Source organism: Haemaphysalis longicornis, unplaced genomic scaffold, assembly GCF_048455015.1.
Source record: "Haemaphysalis longicornis isolate Haplotype H1 unplaced genomic scaffold, Haemaphysalis longicornis Haplotype H1 scaffold_5, whole genome shotgun sequence".
In the NCBI taxonomy this organism is placed as follows: Eukaryota; Metazoa; Arthropoda; class Arachnida; order Ixodida; family Ixodidae; genus Haemaphysalis; species Haemaphysalis longicornis.
In genome coordinates, this window is record NW_027526385.1 from 64,049,986 (window position 1) to 64,067,202 (window position 17,217).

The window sequence follows — 17,217 nt, forward strand, 5'->3', positions numbered from 1 at the left end:
CTTCACAAAATTGTGGAACCCCGCGCAGTACACACAATAAACTCTACATTTCTCCATGGGAAAGAACTACAAGTTCAGCATTCGTGGTTCAATTACAACAGTGATTTGTTCCAAAAGTTCGCAAAATGTCACATTTTGGACGCTGCGACCACTAGGCGGGTGCAGTATTCTTTTGTAGAAAATTCCCTGCCCTTTGCTGTACTAAATGTAACGTGCCTGAAGCATGTTGTAGTTACAAAATAGTGGCAATGCTCTAATAACTAGAAGGCCAGAAGTAGTGGCACATAATACTGGCCGTTTGTTGACACTAAATGACTACGAAAACAGCGTTGCCTTCTTGCGTATCGGTTTACCTAAATTTACTGTCTTAACCCAGGTGAAAAAGGCGACAAGAAAAATTTCCGTAGTTTCTAGTATTTGCGCGTGTCGTACTTTCGTCTTGTCGTATTCTTGTCGTGTCGTGATTCTGATGTTCTGTCATGTGTCGTATTCCTGCCCTGATTTGGACGTTCCGTCGTGCCGAATTCCTGTCGTGTCGTGATCCTGATGTTCCATCAGGAGTTGCCCATGCACGCTTTGAATGTTATTGCCTATTGCCAAGAGTAGCGTGAATGGCAGCTCTGTTGTAACTAAAGAAATGTTCGTCGTTCAGAAAATTGACTTTGTCGTTACGACAGAAATGTGTGTCGTAACAACAGATGGCTTTGTCGTAACAACAGGACTTATGCTGTCACAACAAAGTTTTCTGTCGTACGACAGAAATTCGTGTTAGGTTTTTGCGGTATCCCTGTTGTGATTTTAGACTGGGTAATATTGTAGCCCTTCAAACCTTATTAGAGTAATTCAGCAATTGTTCCTTACCGAGTGTCTTTTAACGGAGTAGATTTGGGTATTTCAGTCGGCTGTATGAATTGACGCCAATGGTTGCGCGTCATGTTTATGGTCTACCCCGCAGGACGTATGGAGGCTGGTTGAGGAGAATCCTGTCATTCAGCACGCGACGAGCTTTGCCGACGGTGACCGATGGAAGCTCTTCAGGCGTCCGATTGCGGCGGCCTTTTCCGCGGCGAAGCTGAAACCTGTAAGATGCGCACTCCTGCATAGTCGGGCGTTCTGAATGTTTCACAAACAAAAAATCCCGGCTCCTGCGGTTACAACCTGGGATAAATGTACTGGGAAAATTCGTTGGGGATCCCTAGTATACAGAGTTGCCGCAAGAAAAAATGAAGGGAGCTCACACTAACGCCTAAGACTTTACGACGGTTAAAGTCCACGATTGCAGCTGATTTGCTTCTTCGCTGCTGCCGAAACGTCTTTTACTACATCATTGTTGTTATAAGGGTGAGCTTCCTTCATTCTTTTTTTGGAAGTGATAACCGCTGGACATCACATTGGAGGGGCGTTCGCTATCATAGAGTTTCATACTAATATATACTAGAGGGAAATCTAGCGCCACTGTCTAGGGGAGCCGCGCTTCAGCGAGCGTGCCGTCATGTACCCGGCAGGTACGTTCCACGTGTCCTTGGCATGGATCATGAACAGGCTGAAACGTTGTCTATGGCTGCAAAAAAGCAACAATATTGCCGTAGACGGTTCATAAAATTTATTTTGTTATTATAAAATTCGACCCCCAAAATGTCAGTAGTTTTTTAGAAGCCTAATGTACGATGAAAAAAAAAATGTTACAGTTTTCGTTGATTTTGGCTTCGTTACAAAAGAAGAAGCCGTATGGCTAGCCAAGCCAAGCAGGCGAGGAACGTCGCTAGCAGCAATGGCGCCGACCACGGCTGCCCGCGACTGCAGCGACAGATTTCCATCTAGTATATATTAGTATAAAATTCAATGTACGCTATGACCTTTTTTCTCGTTCCGAGCAAGTGTTGGTACAATATCGGCTAACGCTGGAGTTTTTTTTTTTTTGCCAATCTTGGCCATCCTCCCGAGCGGGTATGATGGGCCTGCAAACTTGCGTCGACAACGCTGGGCGGTCACTGCAAGGCACTCACGCACGCACAAGGTTCTTATAACTGCCGGGCGGTCGCCGCAATCTTGGCCAATCTTCCGAAGTAGGTATGCTTGGATTGACAAACGTGCTCAGGGGACGCTTGGCAGTCGTCGCGAGGCACGCACACACAAGCGCTAAACATTTTAAGTGCGAATGCACTTCTTAAGCGACCCTGAACCTGCGTCCACCGGCGATGTCCGCGCACGTGGAGATGGGCGCGCGCAGCCTGGCCGCTGACATGGCACACACCCACGTGGGGGATTGGCCAGGAATCTCCTCGTCTTCCTTGGCAACGGGGGGAGATGGGCGCGCGCTGCCTGGCCGCTGACATGGGACATACCCACGTGGGGGATTGGCCAAGAATCGGGCGTGAGAAGGGCTGATTCACCTGCTTAAAGGAGTACTGACACGAAATTTCAAAGCTGAGATCCGCTCTAGCAATCAAGTACAACGACAACACAAATAGGTGTCTGTGAATAAATGCATCTTTCTTTCTTTGTAGTTGTGTGTGTGTGTGTGTGATCTCTCTTTCGCGAACATTACCGAACCGCGCAAATTCAACTCGTGCATTCGCACTTTCACATTCTTCCCCTCGGGGAAATGCGGGGAATTTTCTTGGTTTTGTTAACTGCCTGGATTTCGCCGCGAGTACCGCGCTCACCAGCGAGCGCTCGGCCATTTCTTGGTATTTTTCACTGCGGACACGCAAAAAGTACGATTTTCTAAAGACCTTCGCTCTTCATATAATTTTTGTGCAGTAACGTCGACGTATCAGTGAACAGGCCAGAAAGCGTCTTGAGCGAATGCCATGAAGACAAGTTTGCAAAAAAAATATCCCAAATGCAAAGGAAAAGAGCAGTTGGAACACGTAATAACGTAGGATACGAAGAGCTTCGTGGGCTTTAATCAGCGAAGATGTTTGACAAATCATAATTTTTTGTTTCCGCAGTTAAAAATATAAAGAAATTGCGGAGCGCGCGCACGTGAGCGCGGGCATCGCGGCGACCATGCGGCAGCTAAGAAAACCAAGAAAATGCCTAGTGCTCGAGCGTTGGTGCACCGCGATGACAGCCCAGCGTATACTGCACCCATTTGTCGAGACAAACATACCCACTTAGTGAGATTGGCCAAGATTGCGGCGACCGCCCGGCGGTTAAAAAAACCTAGAAAATGCCGAGCGTTCCTGTGTGCGTGCCTCGGGGCGACCGCCAAGCGTCCACGGGCATGGTCGTCAAGCCATTGATACCGACTCAGGGAGATTGACCAAGAGTTTCCAAAAAAAGAAAAAAACTCCCTTCAGCGGTCGCCGTAATTGTGGCCTCTCTCTGTCGAAACCAGACAAAGACGTCATAGCGTACGCCCGTCCAAGGTGATTTCTAATTATTATTATTTCGAAAAAAGCTCTCACTTGGAGATGGTCGCTGAGACAGCGAAGAATAAAAAAATCTGCTACAACCGTGGACTTAAACCTTCGTGATAATCGTGAAGTTTTGCGCATTAATGCGAGCTTGCTTCCTTTTTTCTGGAACGGACAATGGTTCGCTACGTGAGCATTTTTGAAACAAGTGGAGCCTTGAACAGCTGGTTCAACAGCACGAAGTCTCAGTGTTAAATGTGTCGCGCGACGTCTAGTATCCGCTGGCGTCCAGGCAGCCACACTTGTTTTACTGGTGAGATTGCCTGTATTCTGTTGCAGGGTGAGCTGTCCGCCGCACCCATTTTAACGTACCTACAATGCCGACACCACCGACATGTTCCAACTTTCAAGGCCACCTAGGCCGCTGTAGATGTGTGTGCAGCAAAGAAAGCGCAGTTTCCCACCTGCTGTACCACGTGGCCAGAAACTTGGCTCCTTTTTCTTCCAAAGCGACAAGCACAGGAATATCTGCATCCATAGTCCTGATCCACAACTAAGAATTGCATTGCAATAAATATTTGACGGAAGAAGCAAATTGTGTAATACCTGACAGTTTTGTACAAGAAACCATTCGCAACATTGCCGCTAGCAATACGGCTGCTGTAATGCATCAACAGTCTACCATGATTCTTTCAAACCTTATCACATTCGTCATCAAGGAGCAGCTGTTTTGCGGGTACATTTGCGGCGAAACTGGCCGTATGATCTAATTGTACATGCGCATCCCACGTCAAAACACACGCGAAGGGTAATGCGCTGTAAAGAATGAAAGGGGTATGGCGCTCTAGTGAAGTCTCCCCACTGCTCGTCTCGATACGCGTGGTCCCTGTGCCCTACTTCCTACAGATGTTACCGGAAATGGCCGTGCATGTGGATCGTTTCCTGGACCTCATTGAGGGGCGCAGTGAAAGAGCGTCGGGCGGTGAGGTAGACGTGTTCCCCCCGCTAAGGGCGCTAGCCTTCGAAGTCGTGGCTGGGGTAGCTTGCGGACTTCAACTTGACGTGCTGTACAAGCCCAGCGACGAGTACTTCGACGACGCCACCTCCGGAACCAGGGAATTTGTCCAGAGCCCATACCACAGGATTAGCCGTGAGTATAGCCTCCTCGTAGAAGGTCGTGCGGATGAGTGCGAAACGTGTTGTGGAAATAAGTGAGAATAATAAAAAGCTGAGTGTATCGTGTTTGTTATCACGGGGCGAGGCGACAGGTAGCTGATCAATGAAGGATTAACTGGTCGTTTATTTATATCGGTTATATAGCTGCGTGGGCAGTGAGGGGAAGGGAGGGTCGGTGAACGAAGTGAAGACCACTATCGGCGCGCATGCGCGATACCCCGATCTGATACACGGATGCCTACATGAGAAATTTGAGCATCCTAACTACAGAAGTAGCCACCAGGGGACTACAAAGTAACTCCTCACTGGGCTCTTCGATTATCAGTTTCGCATCATCCGGGGCCTGCCCGACACGCGATCCGACGCTCGATTTTTCCTTGTATTCCTACGGCCGGACGTTCGGTCCGAAAGCAGTCCTCGGACTGTCCGCGGACTATCCAGGACTGGGAAATAGAGGAGGTCCACTAAATGTCCCCTTTGGTTGGTGATGAGAACGTGGGTCTGTGCCGACTCATGGTAACTAAGAGAAAAAAAAAAAATGTTAATGAAAAGTGATCATGGTAACACTGCTTAATATTATCGCAAACTTCGACAAAATAATGGAGATTATATAGAAAACATGCGAAGCTGTGGTGACTGGCTAGCCCCTTTCGGGCAGCTTTTCTATGACATTACCGAATGTTGATCGTGCGATTGGCGGCCGCCCAAGAAACTAATCGCTTAAACATGACTGGACGATTGTAATGAGCTTCTAGATCCGTTTAATGACACCTCTCGAATGCCAACTTAGAGCTAACACTCTAAAAATTGTTTCTAGTGCTGGCCCACATGACAACATGTTCCTCTCCACGTGCCGTAGACGTTAATCAGAAAACATCTTTTACAATCACAAATGTTTGTTCCCTATATTCTGACTTCAATGCACGCATAATACGTGCTCTGATTGCAGGCAATAGTCATCCTGGCAATCATCATCATCTATATAGGCAATAATTATGATGACGAGGATTATTTTCTGGATAAATTAATGAATGCCCGACTCTGTTTCGCAAACATGTCGGGGAGTGTGTATTGGCATACCTGTCCACTTTACTTATGTTGGGAGTTGCGAAGAAGAGGAAGAGACTATGCGCTCGAGCGGAGCGTGCGCTACTATGCGCCATTTTTCGGGCCACCACCACCACCACCACCATTGTCACTGTAACTGAGTCATCGCCATTAAAGGGGTTCCATCGTGGCTCTCACGGCTCCTTTTCCTAGTGGCGCACCCGCAACGAGGGGGTCGCTACGCAGCACATGGTGCCGAAACCCCAAGGGAAAACGAGCGGCTCCCAAAGACGTGGGCAACGAGCGACGGGGACGACGAGTTCCACCGAAAAACGGCCGCCGCAGCACTTCGTACTTCTCGGAACGACACACAGGGGGACAACGCGCTGACCTGACTGCCTGCCGAACGAGTAAGCCGGAAATTTTCACTCAACTATGGACCGGCTGAAAGCGAAACGCGCTGCTAGGCCAGCCCAAGTTACCAAAGTCCTGACCGAGGTGACAGCCCTCGTTGAGAGCGGCTGCTCTGACCAAAAATCCATCAGGAAGGTGGTAGACAAGCTCGTGGCTAGCCGCGACGAGCTTCGCCAGATCGACGCCCAGGTCGAGGACGCGATCCCGGTCGGGGATCTGGCAAAGGAGTACGAATCTGCAGCGCACTACGAGGACCAGAGGCTCGATACTTTGACTCGCGGGCAGTGCCGGCTCGAGGACCTTAGCGTCGGCAGCACGGTGCAGGCTGCCCCCTCGGCTGCGACCAATATGCCACTAGCTCTAACAACAGCTCCGTCACCCCTTTTTGGACCTCGTCTCCTAACGCTTACCATCAAGCCTTTTTATGGGGACGTGTGTCAATGGACGTCGTTCTGGGAGCAGTTTAACGGCGTAGTCCAAACGAACCCTATTTATAGCGCATTCGACAAGTTCCACTACCGCCGGAACTACCTGGAAGGTGACTCAGCAGCTGCCACGGCCGGACTTCCAACGACGGAGGCGTGCTACGAGAGTGCTATACAGCTTCTTAAGGAGAGGTTGGGGACAAGAGCCGGACCATACAGCGGCATTTCCTGTTGCTCCGCGAGCTACAGCACGTGGCATCTCCGTCGGAAACGAAAGAGCTGCGCAGAATTTATGACTGCATCCAGCTGAGTATCCGTTGCCTCAATGTTCTGGACGTCCCAACGCGCAGCTTCTCGGCGATGCTATACGATATCCTGCTCAAAGTTTTGCCGCCAGAGATCGTCGTAGCGTTTCACCGACCAGTCCACCTCCAGGAAAAATTAACGGCCACGGCATCAGCTTCTTCTGGGGAAGCAAACGTAACTACATGCCGCCAACTGGACCAGCTTTTGTGATACATGCGGATCGAGCTCGAGGCGAGGGAGAGATGTGCTCCTGTGGAAACTTCGGCAGATTCAAGCAACCCCCTCCAACGTAACGGCCAGTCAACGTCGGTTCTTCACGCCTCGCATGCTTCGATGCCTGAAAGTAACGAGTGCTGTTTTTGCACACCGGGAAAGCACATTACCGAGGCATGCCAAGCCGGTCTGAGCATCCCAGAAAAGCAGAAGCGAGTGGCAAAAGCTTTGCGGTGCTACCAATGTACGAGGGGCCACCGATCGAAGGAGTGCCGAAGAAATGTAACGTGCCCAACATGCCAGGGAAGGCATGCAACTGTCATGTGCGACCAAGACTATGCATGCCAAGTGAAGACAGGCGAGGCGCACACTCACCCCACATGCAAAGCCCCGGTGCAGACGCAGGACACCAAGTCAGCATCAACTGCCCTCACTAGCGGCCAGTTGGGCGAGGACGTTTACCTCCAGACCTTCCGGTCGTGGATCATCGGTCCCAACGGAGCATGTTACATACGAGGCATTTTGGACGGTGGCAGCCAGCGAACGTTCATTAAGGAAGACCTCGTGGCGAAACTGCGACTAAACGTCGTGGGAGAGACGAGCCTAGGTGTAAATTCACTTGCATCGACGCAGAGCATGCTCTCCAGGCAATTTCTGTACCAACCATTTGCCCGAGTGTCCCAAATACAGGAATGAATAGTGATTTCGTGAAGCATCTACGTAAGTTGGGTTACAGAATTGGTGATGGACGAAGCGTTCCCCAAGAATCTGAGAACCGAGAAATTGACCTACTTATAGGATCCGATCAGCTGTGGACGATTGTGAAAGAAGACATCATTCGAAGCAAGCAAGTCCAAGGATTAGTCGCGATTAAGACCTCGCTCGGATGGACGCTTCAGGGCCTGTCCGAAAGCCGAGTCCTGCGAACCAGACTACGACGGGCGTAACTTGCGTGCTGAGTGCGGAAGTATCTCTCAACAACATATCAAAAGTAGACTCCACACAGGGCCTACGGGGTAGACACGCTAGTGCGATTGCACAGAACACCACCGAACGTGGAGAAACAACGATGACAAGTTGTCTTCCCACAGCAATACACAACCAAAGACAAGACATTGGGCATAAAAACGAGAGGATACGGATATCTTCTGCTCAATGCAAAAGTTCGGATTTCTACCTTTCAAGGAATCGACTCTGACAAATCCTCAAACTTTTCAGGTAAGAGGCTTCTATGTTGGTAATGCTCCCAAACCTCAGAGGGCAGATTATGAAAAGACGGACTTGACATGTTTCACGTCTACAGCAGGAAAATCTTTGCTAACCGGTGAAGCAGCGCTCATTTCCTTGAATGGCTACAGGAACTGCCTCCCGTTTTTGAATAAGTACTGCTGCAAGACGTCGGAAGCAACGTGGCCACCAACCTGGGTACACCGAAAGAAAAGAAGAAACCACATCGAACGGAAAGTCAACAGGAAAAAGGATGGTCTAGACGGAACTGGCATGCACGTTAAATTTTTAGCGATAATGATAGTGCGGTGTTTAGGCCAGGAGCCGCTTGCTACATGTGGACGGTCTTTTACTCTTTTGTGGCCAGGAGAATGTTGGGAATCGCGAAGAAGAGGAAGAGACTGTGCGCTCGAGCGGAGCGTGCACTACTACCACTGTCACTGTAACTGAGTCATCGCCATTATAAGGGTTTCCATCGGGGCTCTAATGGCTCCGTTTCGCTCCACAACAACTTATTCTTCATTTGTTTTTTAAACCCCTTGTCCTCACGATCTTGATTGACTTCAATTCGGTAAAATCGGCATGAAACACTACCGAAGCCATCCTTTCGGTCTTTTCTTTTGTTTATTTTCCTTTTTATTGTCTCGTCTTACTCCACTCTAATATGCTTCACTGCTAGGCATTACTTCTGTGTGTATGAGTGGGTGTTTGTAATTTTGTGTGTTTGGGCGTGTTTTATATCAAAATGTGTAGTTTTTATCGTGTGTAACCACTACTATTCCCGTTATATTTTTCTTTGTGAAATATGTGCATCATGTGCTTCTTGTATTGTTTTTGTTTACGTGCGTCAGCACAAATGACCCCGGCTGTTCCTGGGCACGCAAATATATCATTGATTGATTACTCCAGTGACTCGTTACTTTTTTGGGCATTCCTGTCTTGGACCTAAGTGGTGCATTCAGCTGTTATATCCCGCCTGAAGGGTCAGCTACCGCACTTATACTTCGGTGACGTTCCAGCACAAGGCCAAGATGTCCTCCGGCTGGGAAAAAAATTAATTCGCGCCAATTGCACTGGCCAGGGTATCAGGGCAAATTTTAAGGTTATGTCCTTTGATTTAAAGTACGGAGCAAAATCTCTTCATTCTGGCATATAGACAGACCACTAAGACAACTTTTCCGAGAATGTCAATCCCAGAGAAAAAAATAACCCCCAACCAGCGCTTTTCTTTACGCACAAAACAATGATAGCGCAACCCTCGTCGCCCAAGCAGGGTACTTGTTTACGAAAACAATGGGCCAGCTTGTTGTTTACGACACAAACGGAACAATGGCTTATGTGCAAACTGTCGTTTTTACCGATAAGATATGCTTGAAGTATTTGCCTTGTAACTTTATCTGTGAGTTTGGGGGCGACTCTACCGCTAGGTTAACTCGGCGATTAGGTACATTCTGTGGGAAGAACCTTTGATATAGTGGATAGATGGCGCTTTGATTGTTTTGGGTACAAGGTGTAGCGCTGCGTCCATGGTTGTAGCCTCTTCAGTCCAAAGAATGCGGAAATACAAAAATCTTTTGTAACACACTTTTCTTCGATTCAATATCCATAGAAATTAGCGCAAAAAATTACACTAGCAAAAAAGCAAACGGAATAGAATTTGATGGTACCCATTTGGGTACTCTTGATTTAAGTGCCTGTGGAATGCAATGAAATTACACAATGCTTCAAAAATGCTACAAAAATTCTACAACACACTTTTATTTGGTTCATTATCCATAGAAATAAGTGCAAAAAATTACAATAGCAAAAAGTAAACAAAAGTTGTGAAATTTGATGGTACCTATTTGGGTACTCTGGGTCTTCTTACCCTGTGGGCGCATTCGAGCGCTCGCGCTGGTGAAAGCCATTTTTGCCGGCTCGCTCTTCAGAGATGCCTGGACACATCGCGCCACCTAGAGGGGCTTAGTGAAAGCAAGGCCCGCTTTTGCGGGGAGGCAACTTTTGACGCGCTAATTTCGAATGGGGGGAAAGCTATTGCCTTTATGGTTGTACCCATTTGGGTGCCCCGGGGACAAGGAGGCTAGAGCGAAATCTCTACTAAACTTTGTCTCTCAAAGCAATAAATTGCCTCTCAATAAACTTGAGAATGGGGATGACTCTAGCGCTAAGAGAATTTGGCGGGCAGATACATCCTGTGTAAAAGACCTTCCTTGCATCGGATAGACGTTCCTGTTATTGCTTTGGGCACAGGGAGTTGCAGTGCTTCCATGTTCCTAGAAGACTTAACTTTGTCTCTAAAGTTCATTGATTGCGTCGCAATGACCTTGAGATTAGGGGCGACTTTAAAGCTAAAAGAATTCGGTCACCAGGTACATTCTCTGTAAAGAAACTTTGTTACAGTGGCTAGACGGTGCTGTGATTGTTTTTGGTACAGGGAGTTGCGCTGTTTCCAGGTTCTAGAGCGAAAGCTTTACTAAGCCTTATCTCTCAAGGTCACTAATTGTCTCGCAATGACCTTGAGATTGGGGGTGACTGTACTGCTAAGCGAATTCGGCGAGCAGATACATTCTGAGTGAAGAACCTTTGTTGTAGGGGAGAGACTGTGCTGGGATTATTTTGGGCACATTGAGTAGCGCTGCTTCTAGGTTTCTATAGCGAAAGCTCTACTAAGCCTAGTCTTTCAAGGTCATTAATTTCGTCGAAATGACCTTGAGCCATCGCAGCGCAAGTCTCGCAGGCGTTACGTTATGCCACGTAACACGATGCGGAGCGGCGTCGCTGCTGCGCTCGCAAGGAGCCTCGCCACTGCGCTACCGACAAAGCATGAGTTTACCGTCTGCTTCGGCGGCGCTTGGTCACTCAGTTTCCGCATGGATGGCGCGCAGGCTGGGCCGTCTTTGCTTCACAGCAAGCGTCTGGGTAAATCCATTAATAACACAGTAGCTGAACTTAAAAAAAAACACACACAGTGTGAATAGTCGTTGCAAAACCAAGCAAAAGAGACCTCGTGATAACGAAGTTTACAAGAGTAAACCTGATCCGGTTTTTGTGTTTTTTGCGTGCCTTTTTTGTTCATACAGGCGCAGGATTGTGCATCTTCGGGTAGAAGTGTGTGATTTCGATAAATCTTAGTTGGTAGCACTGCTTTTGCGGTGCCGCTTTCTCGTACCACGAGCACTGCATCGTTTGTTGCTTTGTAGTAAGGCAAGTGTATAGAAATTAGAACAAATCTTTGGTTTAATTTATTTGGAATACATTATGAAGGTTTGCCAATTGCAGGCGAGCGTCTTTGAGCTTAGAAGTGGTGGACTAATGGGCAAAAAGTTGTGACGTATTTTCAGTCTCGGCGCGTATCATAGACGTGTTTTGGTGGTTCCTTTGTGCAGAGTTCTTTTCACGAATGAAGGGCTTGGTACCGTTCGTACGCATGGTGCAAAGGATGTGTGAAGGAGAGACACTCATGCGTCTCATCAACAAGGTGGAAGCAGTTGTCGAACACAGGCTGAAGAACCTCAAGGTAAAAGCTGAATCACTTTAGGAATTTGTCAATCTACGTATACGATTTTTGCTTAGCTATGTTACGTAGTACATTTATTGCATTACCGAGAGAGTTGCAGACAAGTAGTTGTAATGCGACAACATACGTTATCTCGGTATATTAAGAATGCGGTGTCGTGGCCGAGAAATGGTCCACAAAATGACTGAAGGACGACACCCAAAATTTCGTATGGCGCACTGAATAAAAACAGTTGAAATAATTTTGTATCTCCTGTAAAAATAAATTATATATATATATATATATATATATATATATATATATATATATATATATATATATATATATATATATATATATATATATATATATATATAGATATAGATATAGTGAATCATGGTTGAATTAAGATGGAAAAAATAAGGGTTGGCAGTCAGGAATGCCTCGGAAAGCAAAGGGGAGAATGCGGTAGGTCATTAATACAGATGAAGAATTTTGAGATACAGAAAGAAAATGGAGAAAAAAATGCCCACCGGGAGGGATTCGAACCCAGAACCTCCCGAATACGCGTCAGGCGCGATGACTACTACGCTATCGCCGCAGCAGTTTTCCCTGCATTTCCGGGGTACTTATTTGAGGTATTTTGTTTCCTGCGCTTGGGGGTGGTAACCAGCGCCACTCGGGCTACCCGGCGTGTCTTTCAAAATTCTTCAGCTATTGCAATGAGCTACCGCACTCTCCCCTTTGCTTTCCGAAGCATTCTTGACTGACAAGCCTTATTTCCGCCTTAATTCAACGAGCCCCTAATTTTTCATTCTGATTCGCTATGTGCATAGCGAGGGCCTCGGTTTTGGCACTCTTGGGGCCATAGGTAGCCTAAGAGGATTCAACGCTCGTCGACCACTCTCGACAAGTCGTAGATACTCGAGTCACTGACGGGGGGTTAAAAAGAATTTACGCTTGACCCCGAGTAGTCCGAGTGGCGCTGGCTACAACCCCCAAGCGCAGGAAGCAAAATACCTGAACATCAATACCCGAGAAAGTGCAGGGGAAACAGCCCCGACATTAGCGTAGTGGTCATCGTACCAGACGCGTGTTCTGGAGGTCGTGGGTTCGGATCCTACCCGGCGGGCATTTTCCCCCACTCTCTTTGTCTTTCAAAGTTCTTCACCTGTTCCAATGATCTACCGCAATCTCTCCTTTGCTTTCCGAGGCATTCTTTCCTGCCAACCAATGTATGAATGCATGTATATATATATATATATATATATATATATATATATATATATATATATATATATATATATATATATATATATATATATATATATATATATATATATATAGTAAGGAAATGAGGGGCTCGTTAAGGAAATAAAGAAGCATAGGTCGGCAGTCTACAACGCCACAGGAGGCATAGGGGTGTGGTTGGGCTCTATTTTTTACTACGGTTAATGAAGTTAAGATTTTTTTTTAAATATAAGGGAGAAAGAAAGAAAGAAAAACACGCGCCCAGAGTGGGCGCGTGTTTATATATATATATATATATATATATATATATATATATATATATATATATATATGAAAGTTGGAAAGTTCGCTTTACAGTTCTTGCGCTCAGTTCATACCTGAACCCTTCATTTGTGTTCAAGGGTTCCGTGTTCATTGTGGGATTGTCCCTGAGGAAGGAAGTTCCGCTTCCGAAACTGTAGGACTGATTTATAAAAAACAAGTTAACCGCAAAGTTGTTAAGTTGTTCTTATCTTTTACCTGAACGTTTCTTCTGGCCAGTTGAAAACTCATCAAAATCATAAATTCATAAATATATATATATACATATATATATATATATATATATATATATATATATATATATATATATATATATATATATATATATATATATATATATATATATATATATATATATATATATATATATATATATATATCAAGGTTGCAGTGCTATTGAGCTTTTTTCGGAATATTTACTAGTGCCGAATGACGTGTGTTTGTCATGTTTGATACAGTGATAAATTAGTGAAAAGAAAAGTCGAGAAAAAATCCGCCGTTTTTATCCGGAAGAGAGAGTCGAATCCACATCTCCGCATGACGCGTGCGGTGCACTAACCATTGTGCTATTCCGAGACGGCTCCCTTCTAGACTTTACCGCGGGGGTTTATATTTAGAACTGCTCTGAGGCCGGTCAACAAGCGCCGCCCCTTGACCACCGCGGGCGACGTAGAACATGTTTTTCCCAGCGGCCGCCACGTAAGACGTGGTCGTAATGCTGCATTACGGGGGCTCTGGCTCCAGCAGTACGGAAATGCCAATTGCTAACCCCGACCTCCGACCAACGTTACTAGAATAAACTCAGTTTCAAAGCTGCGCCGGAGAGGCGGTCCGCGTGGCGGTCGTGAGAAGTAGCGGCGCTGCAGTCAAGTTTTAGGCTACTGCCGGCGCGTCGTCAGCTTCGGCGGCGGGCGGCCGCTGCAGCCGACCGCGGCGGGCCGCCGCGCAGACGTACCGCGGCAGCTTTCTAATACTGCTGTTGCTAAACTTAAACATCTATAATCTTTCCAGTCAACTAGCTTAAACGCCGTCGTCCTTCTAGTCGATGTTACCGAATCACATTTGTGCACTGTTTAAGTGGAAATGCGTTAGGTCGCCAGTATGCACTTACCTGCACGCGCAGCGCATTGGCTAGCTAAGAATCGACGGTCGGCCTATATTTTAACTGTCTACATTGCTTTAACTTCATGTACAGTAGTTTGTAAGCCAATTACCCTACTCAGTGTAGTTTTTATAACTACTGCGCCGTCTTACCTCGACCAAAAACTACCCAACGAGTTTGTGAAAGCAGTGCCTTTATAAGGGCTTTTATCTCCACGCGGCAATAGGACAGTTTTTCTGAATCTCGTCAGTGCAAGTTCCCGTTAACCAGCTTCCGATGTAGAGTTCCTATGCTCAACTTTTATATTCTGCCGGGCTGGTCCCACCTCATCTCGGCTTTGTGCACTCTGTAGTGCATACGAGCATTAGATCACCAAAGATGAAAGTTCGCTTTACAGTTCTTACGCTCAGTTCATCTGTGACAAACGCACTCGAATTTTGTGAGTTCACATTAAAGCTTGAATCCAGCGCCATTTTGATGTCCTGAATTCAAGAAATCCGTTCAGCTGGTCATACAAAACACCTCTCCGAAGAGCGAATCAGGCTTCAATGAAGACTTGTTTTGAGAAGGCTGAATTGTACATAACATGACGCAAGGATGCACAAAAAAATCACTGTTTGAGGGCCTCAAAAACACTGTATTTGCAGGACTCCTTATATGTATGCACGGTGTCAGCAACTTTTGATGGGTTTGTGGCGACGGGAAGCTGCCGAATTCGCTCACGCTCAAGATGTCTCAATACCACATCGAAACATTTTTTGGTTGCGTAAAAAGGAAAGGGCGGCTAAAACGACAGCCCTACTGCCTGTCAATTTACAGCTACCTACAAGCGTATTTTTATTATAACAGAAGTTGCATCATCAGAAACTGGAAATTCCTCTCGCGATATTGTGACTGATCTCTGCCCCTCAGGTGATGAAAACCTCGTTGAAACGCCAACAGCTTTCGCCTTGTTAAGAAGATCATCGCTGTTGCAGGTACTTAATGATGATAACTATAACACCCAGCGGGTCGACTTCCACACAAGCCTTTCGCTTGTTCTCAGTGCAGTAGTGCCATATACAGCAGTATTTGGGGCACGGAAAGTATATGGAGGCACATCCCGCAATGAATACTGCACTACACTGATGTCCACTGAGCTTCCAGAAGTCGTTTCTGCGAAAACAAACGGTAGTCTCGTGGCACCATTCGTAGCACCAATAACAGTCTCGTAGCAGTCTCGTAGCAGTCTCGTAGCAGTCTCGTAGCAGTCTCGTAGCACCAAGGAGAGATGATGTTTCGGAAACGGAGAGTATGCATACAGTCGGGCTATGGCCGTGGTACAACAACAACAACAACAACAAAGAGAGAGAGAGAGAGAGAGAGAGAGAGAGAGAGAGAGAGAGAGAGAGAGAGAGAGAGAGAGGTTAAGGGAGAGAAAGGGGTTGAATTAACAAAGCAGCTTTCAATATTGCTCGACGACGTGGCAACGCACGTAGTGTGGGCTGCAAGTTCAGGCTTTGCGGAAGCATGGACAGTGGCGGCTTCATAAAAGAAGGGAAAAGTACACAATAAGGTACTGACAATACACAATAAGGTAAACTGCACAATAAGTGGGTGGGAAGACGGGTTATGGAGACGGGAGACGGCCTGTATGAATCCGTCCGAACCCGTCTCCTCGAACCCGTTCAGTTTTGTATTGATTACCGCGCACTGAATAGAATCACACGAAAAGATGTTGATCCGATGCATCGTACAGATGATGCCTTAGACTGTTTACAAGGAGCGAAATATTTTTCCTGTATCGATCATCGATCTGGTTATGGGCATATTCCAATGCGTGAGGCTGATAAAGAAAATACAGCATTTGCCACCCATGATGGTCTATATGAGTATAATGTGATGCCCTTCAGGCTATGTAACGCTCCTGCAACTTTCGAGTGGATAATCGACACTGTTCTCCGGGGCCTTAAATAGAAAGCGTGTCTATGTTATCTCGATGATATCGTTATTTTTTCTTCAACCTTTTCTGAGCACTTACAACGGCTGGATGAGGTGCTAACATGCCTTGCCAATGCTGGCCTTCAGCTCAACACCAAAAAGTCGTCTTACTTTCGGCGCTTTGTATTTCGCTTCCATAGCTTCGCCCCTCAACACACTCCTTAACTCTGGAAGTCCCTTCGTCTGGACGGATGATCGTGAAAGAGCTTTCCAACAGCTGAAGAGCGCGCTGACTTCTGGGCCAGTCTTTTCCCATTTTGACGAGTCCACACCTGTAATTCTCTGCACAGACGCTAGTGGCCACCGACTTGGTGCTGTTCTACTGCAGTCGGATTGTAAAGATCGAGAGCCCGCATTATTTCTTACGCCAGTCATACCCTAAGTACTGCTGATAAAAATTACACCATCACTGGGCAGGAGTGTCCCACTGTGTTTTGGACCGTCCAGAAATTTCGACCATACCCCTACGGACGCTACTTCACAGTAGTGACTGACCACCATGCGTTAGGCTGGTTGCAGACACTCAAACATTTCTGAGGGCGCCTCGGACGCTGGGTTCCACGACTTCAGGAGTATGATTTCACCATCACTTACAAGTTTGGAAAAAGCACCTCGACGCGGACGCACTTTCTCGGTGCCCTCTTGAGTCGTCTACGACTTCCGCGTCATCGTCACCCGATACCGCCCTCCCTATCGCACCCGTCAACCACACAGCCTTTATTGACTGCCTGTCTCATTTGCCTACTCTTCAACGAGCAGACACATACTTCCGCACGATAATCGACCGGCGTACCGGCACAATACAACCACCGAACAGTCGGGTGCGTCGGCAGCTTCAGAACTTTCAGTTTTTGAATGGTATTTCGTACAATTCAAATCATCACTTGTCGGGCAACA

The 17,217-nt window shown here is 46.8% G+C and overlaps 1 protein-coding gene across 1 annotated transcript in view; it reads left to right on the plus strand.

The window, feature by feature from the left end:
- Positions 1 to 17,217, plus strand: part of LOC144138326 (cytochrome P450 3A41-like) — a 46,586-nt gene that overhangs the window by 9,337 nt on the left and 20,032 nt on the right. Inside the window, exons 5-7 of the mRNA XM_077670554.1 lie at positions 956 to 1,081; positions 4,269 to 4,512; positions 11,557 to 11,687. Coding sequence (XP_077526680.1) covers positions 956 to 1,081; positions 4,269 to 4,512; positions 11,557 to 11,687 — 501 coding nt within the window. The remainder of the gene's footprint in view (positions 1 to 955; positions 1,082 to 4,268; positions 4,513 to 11,556; positions 11,688 to 17,217) is intronic.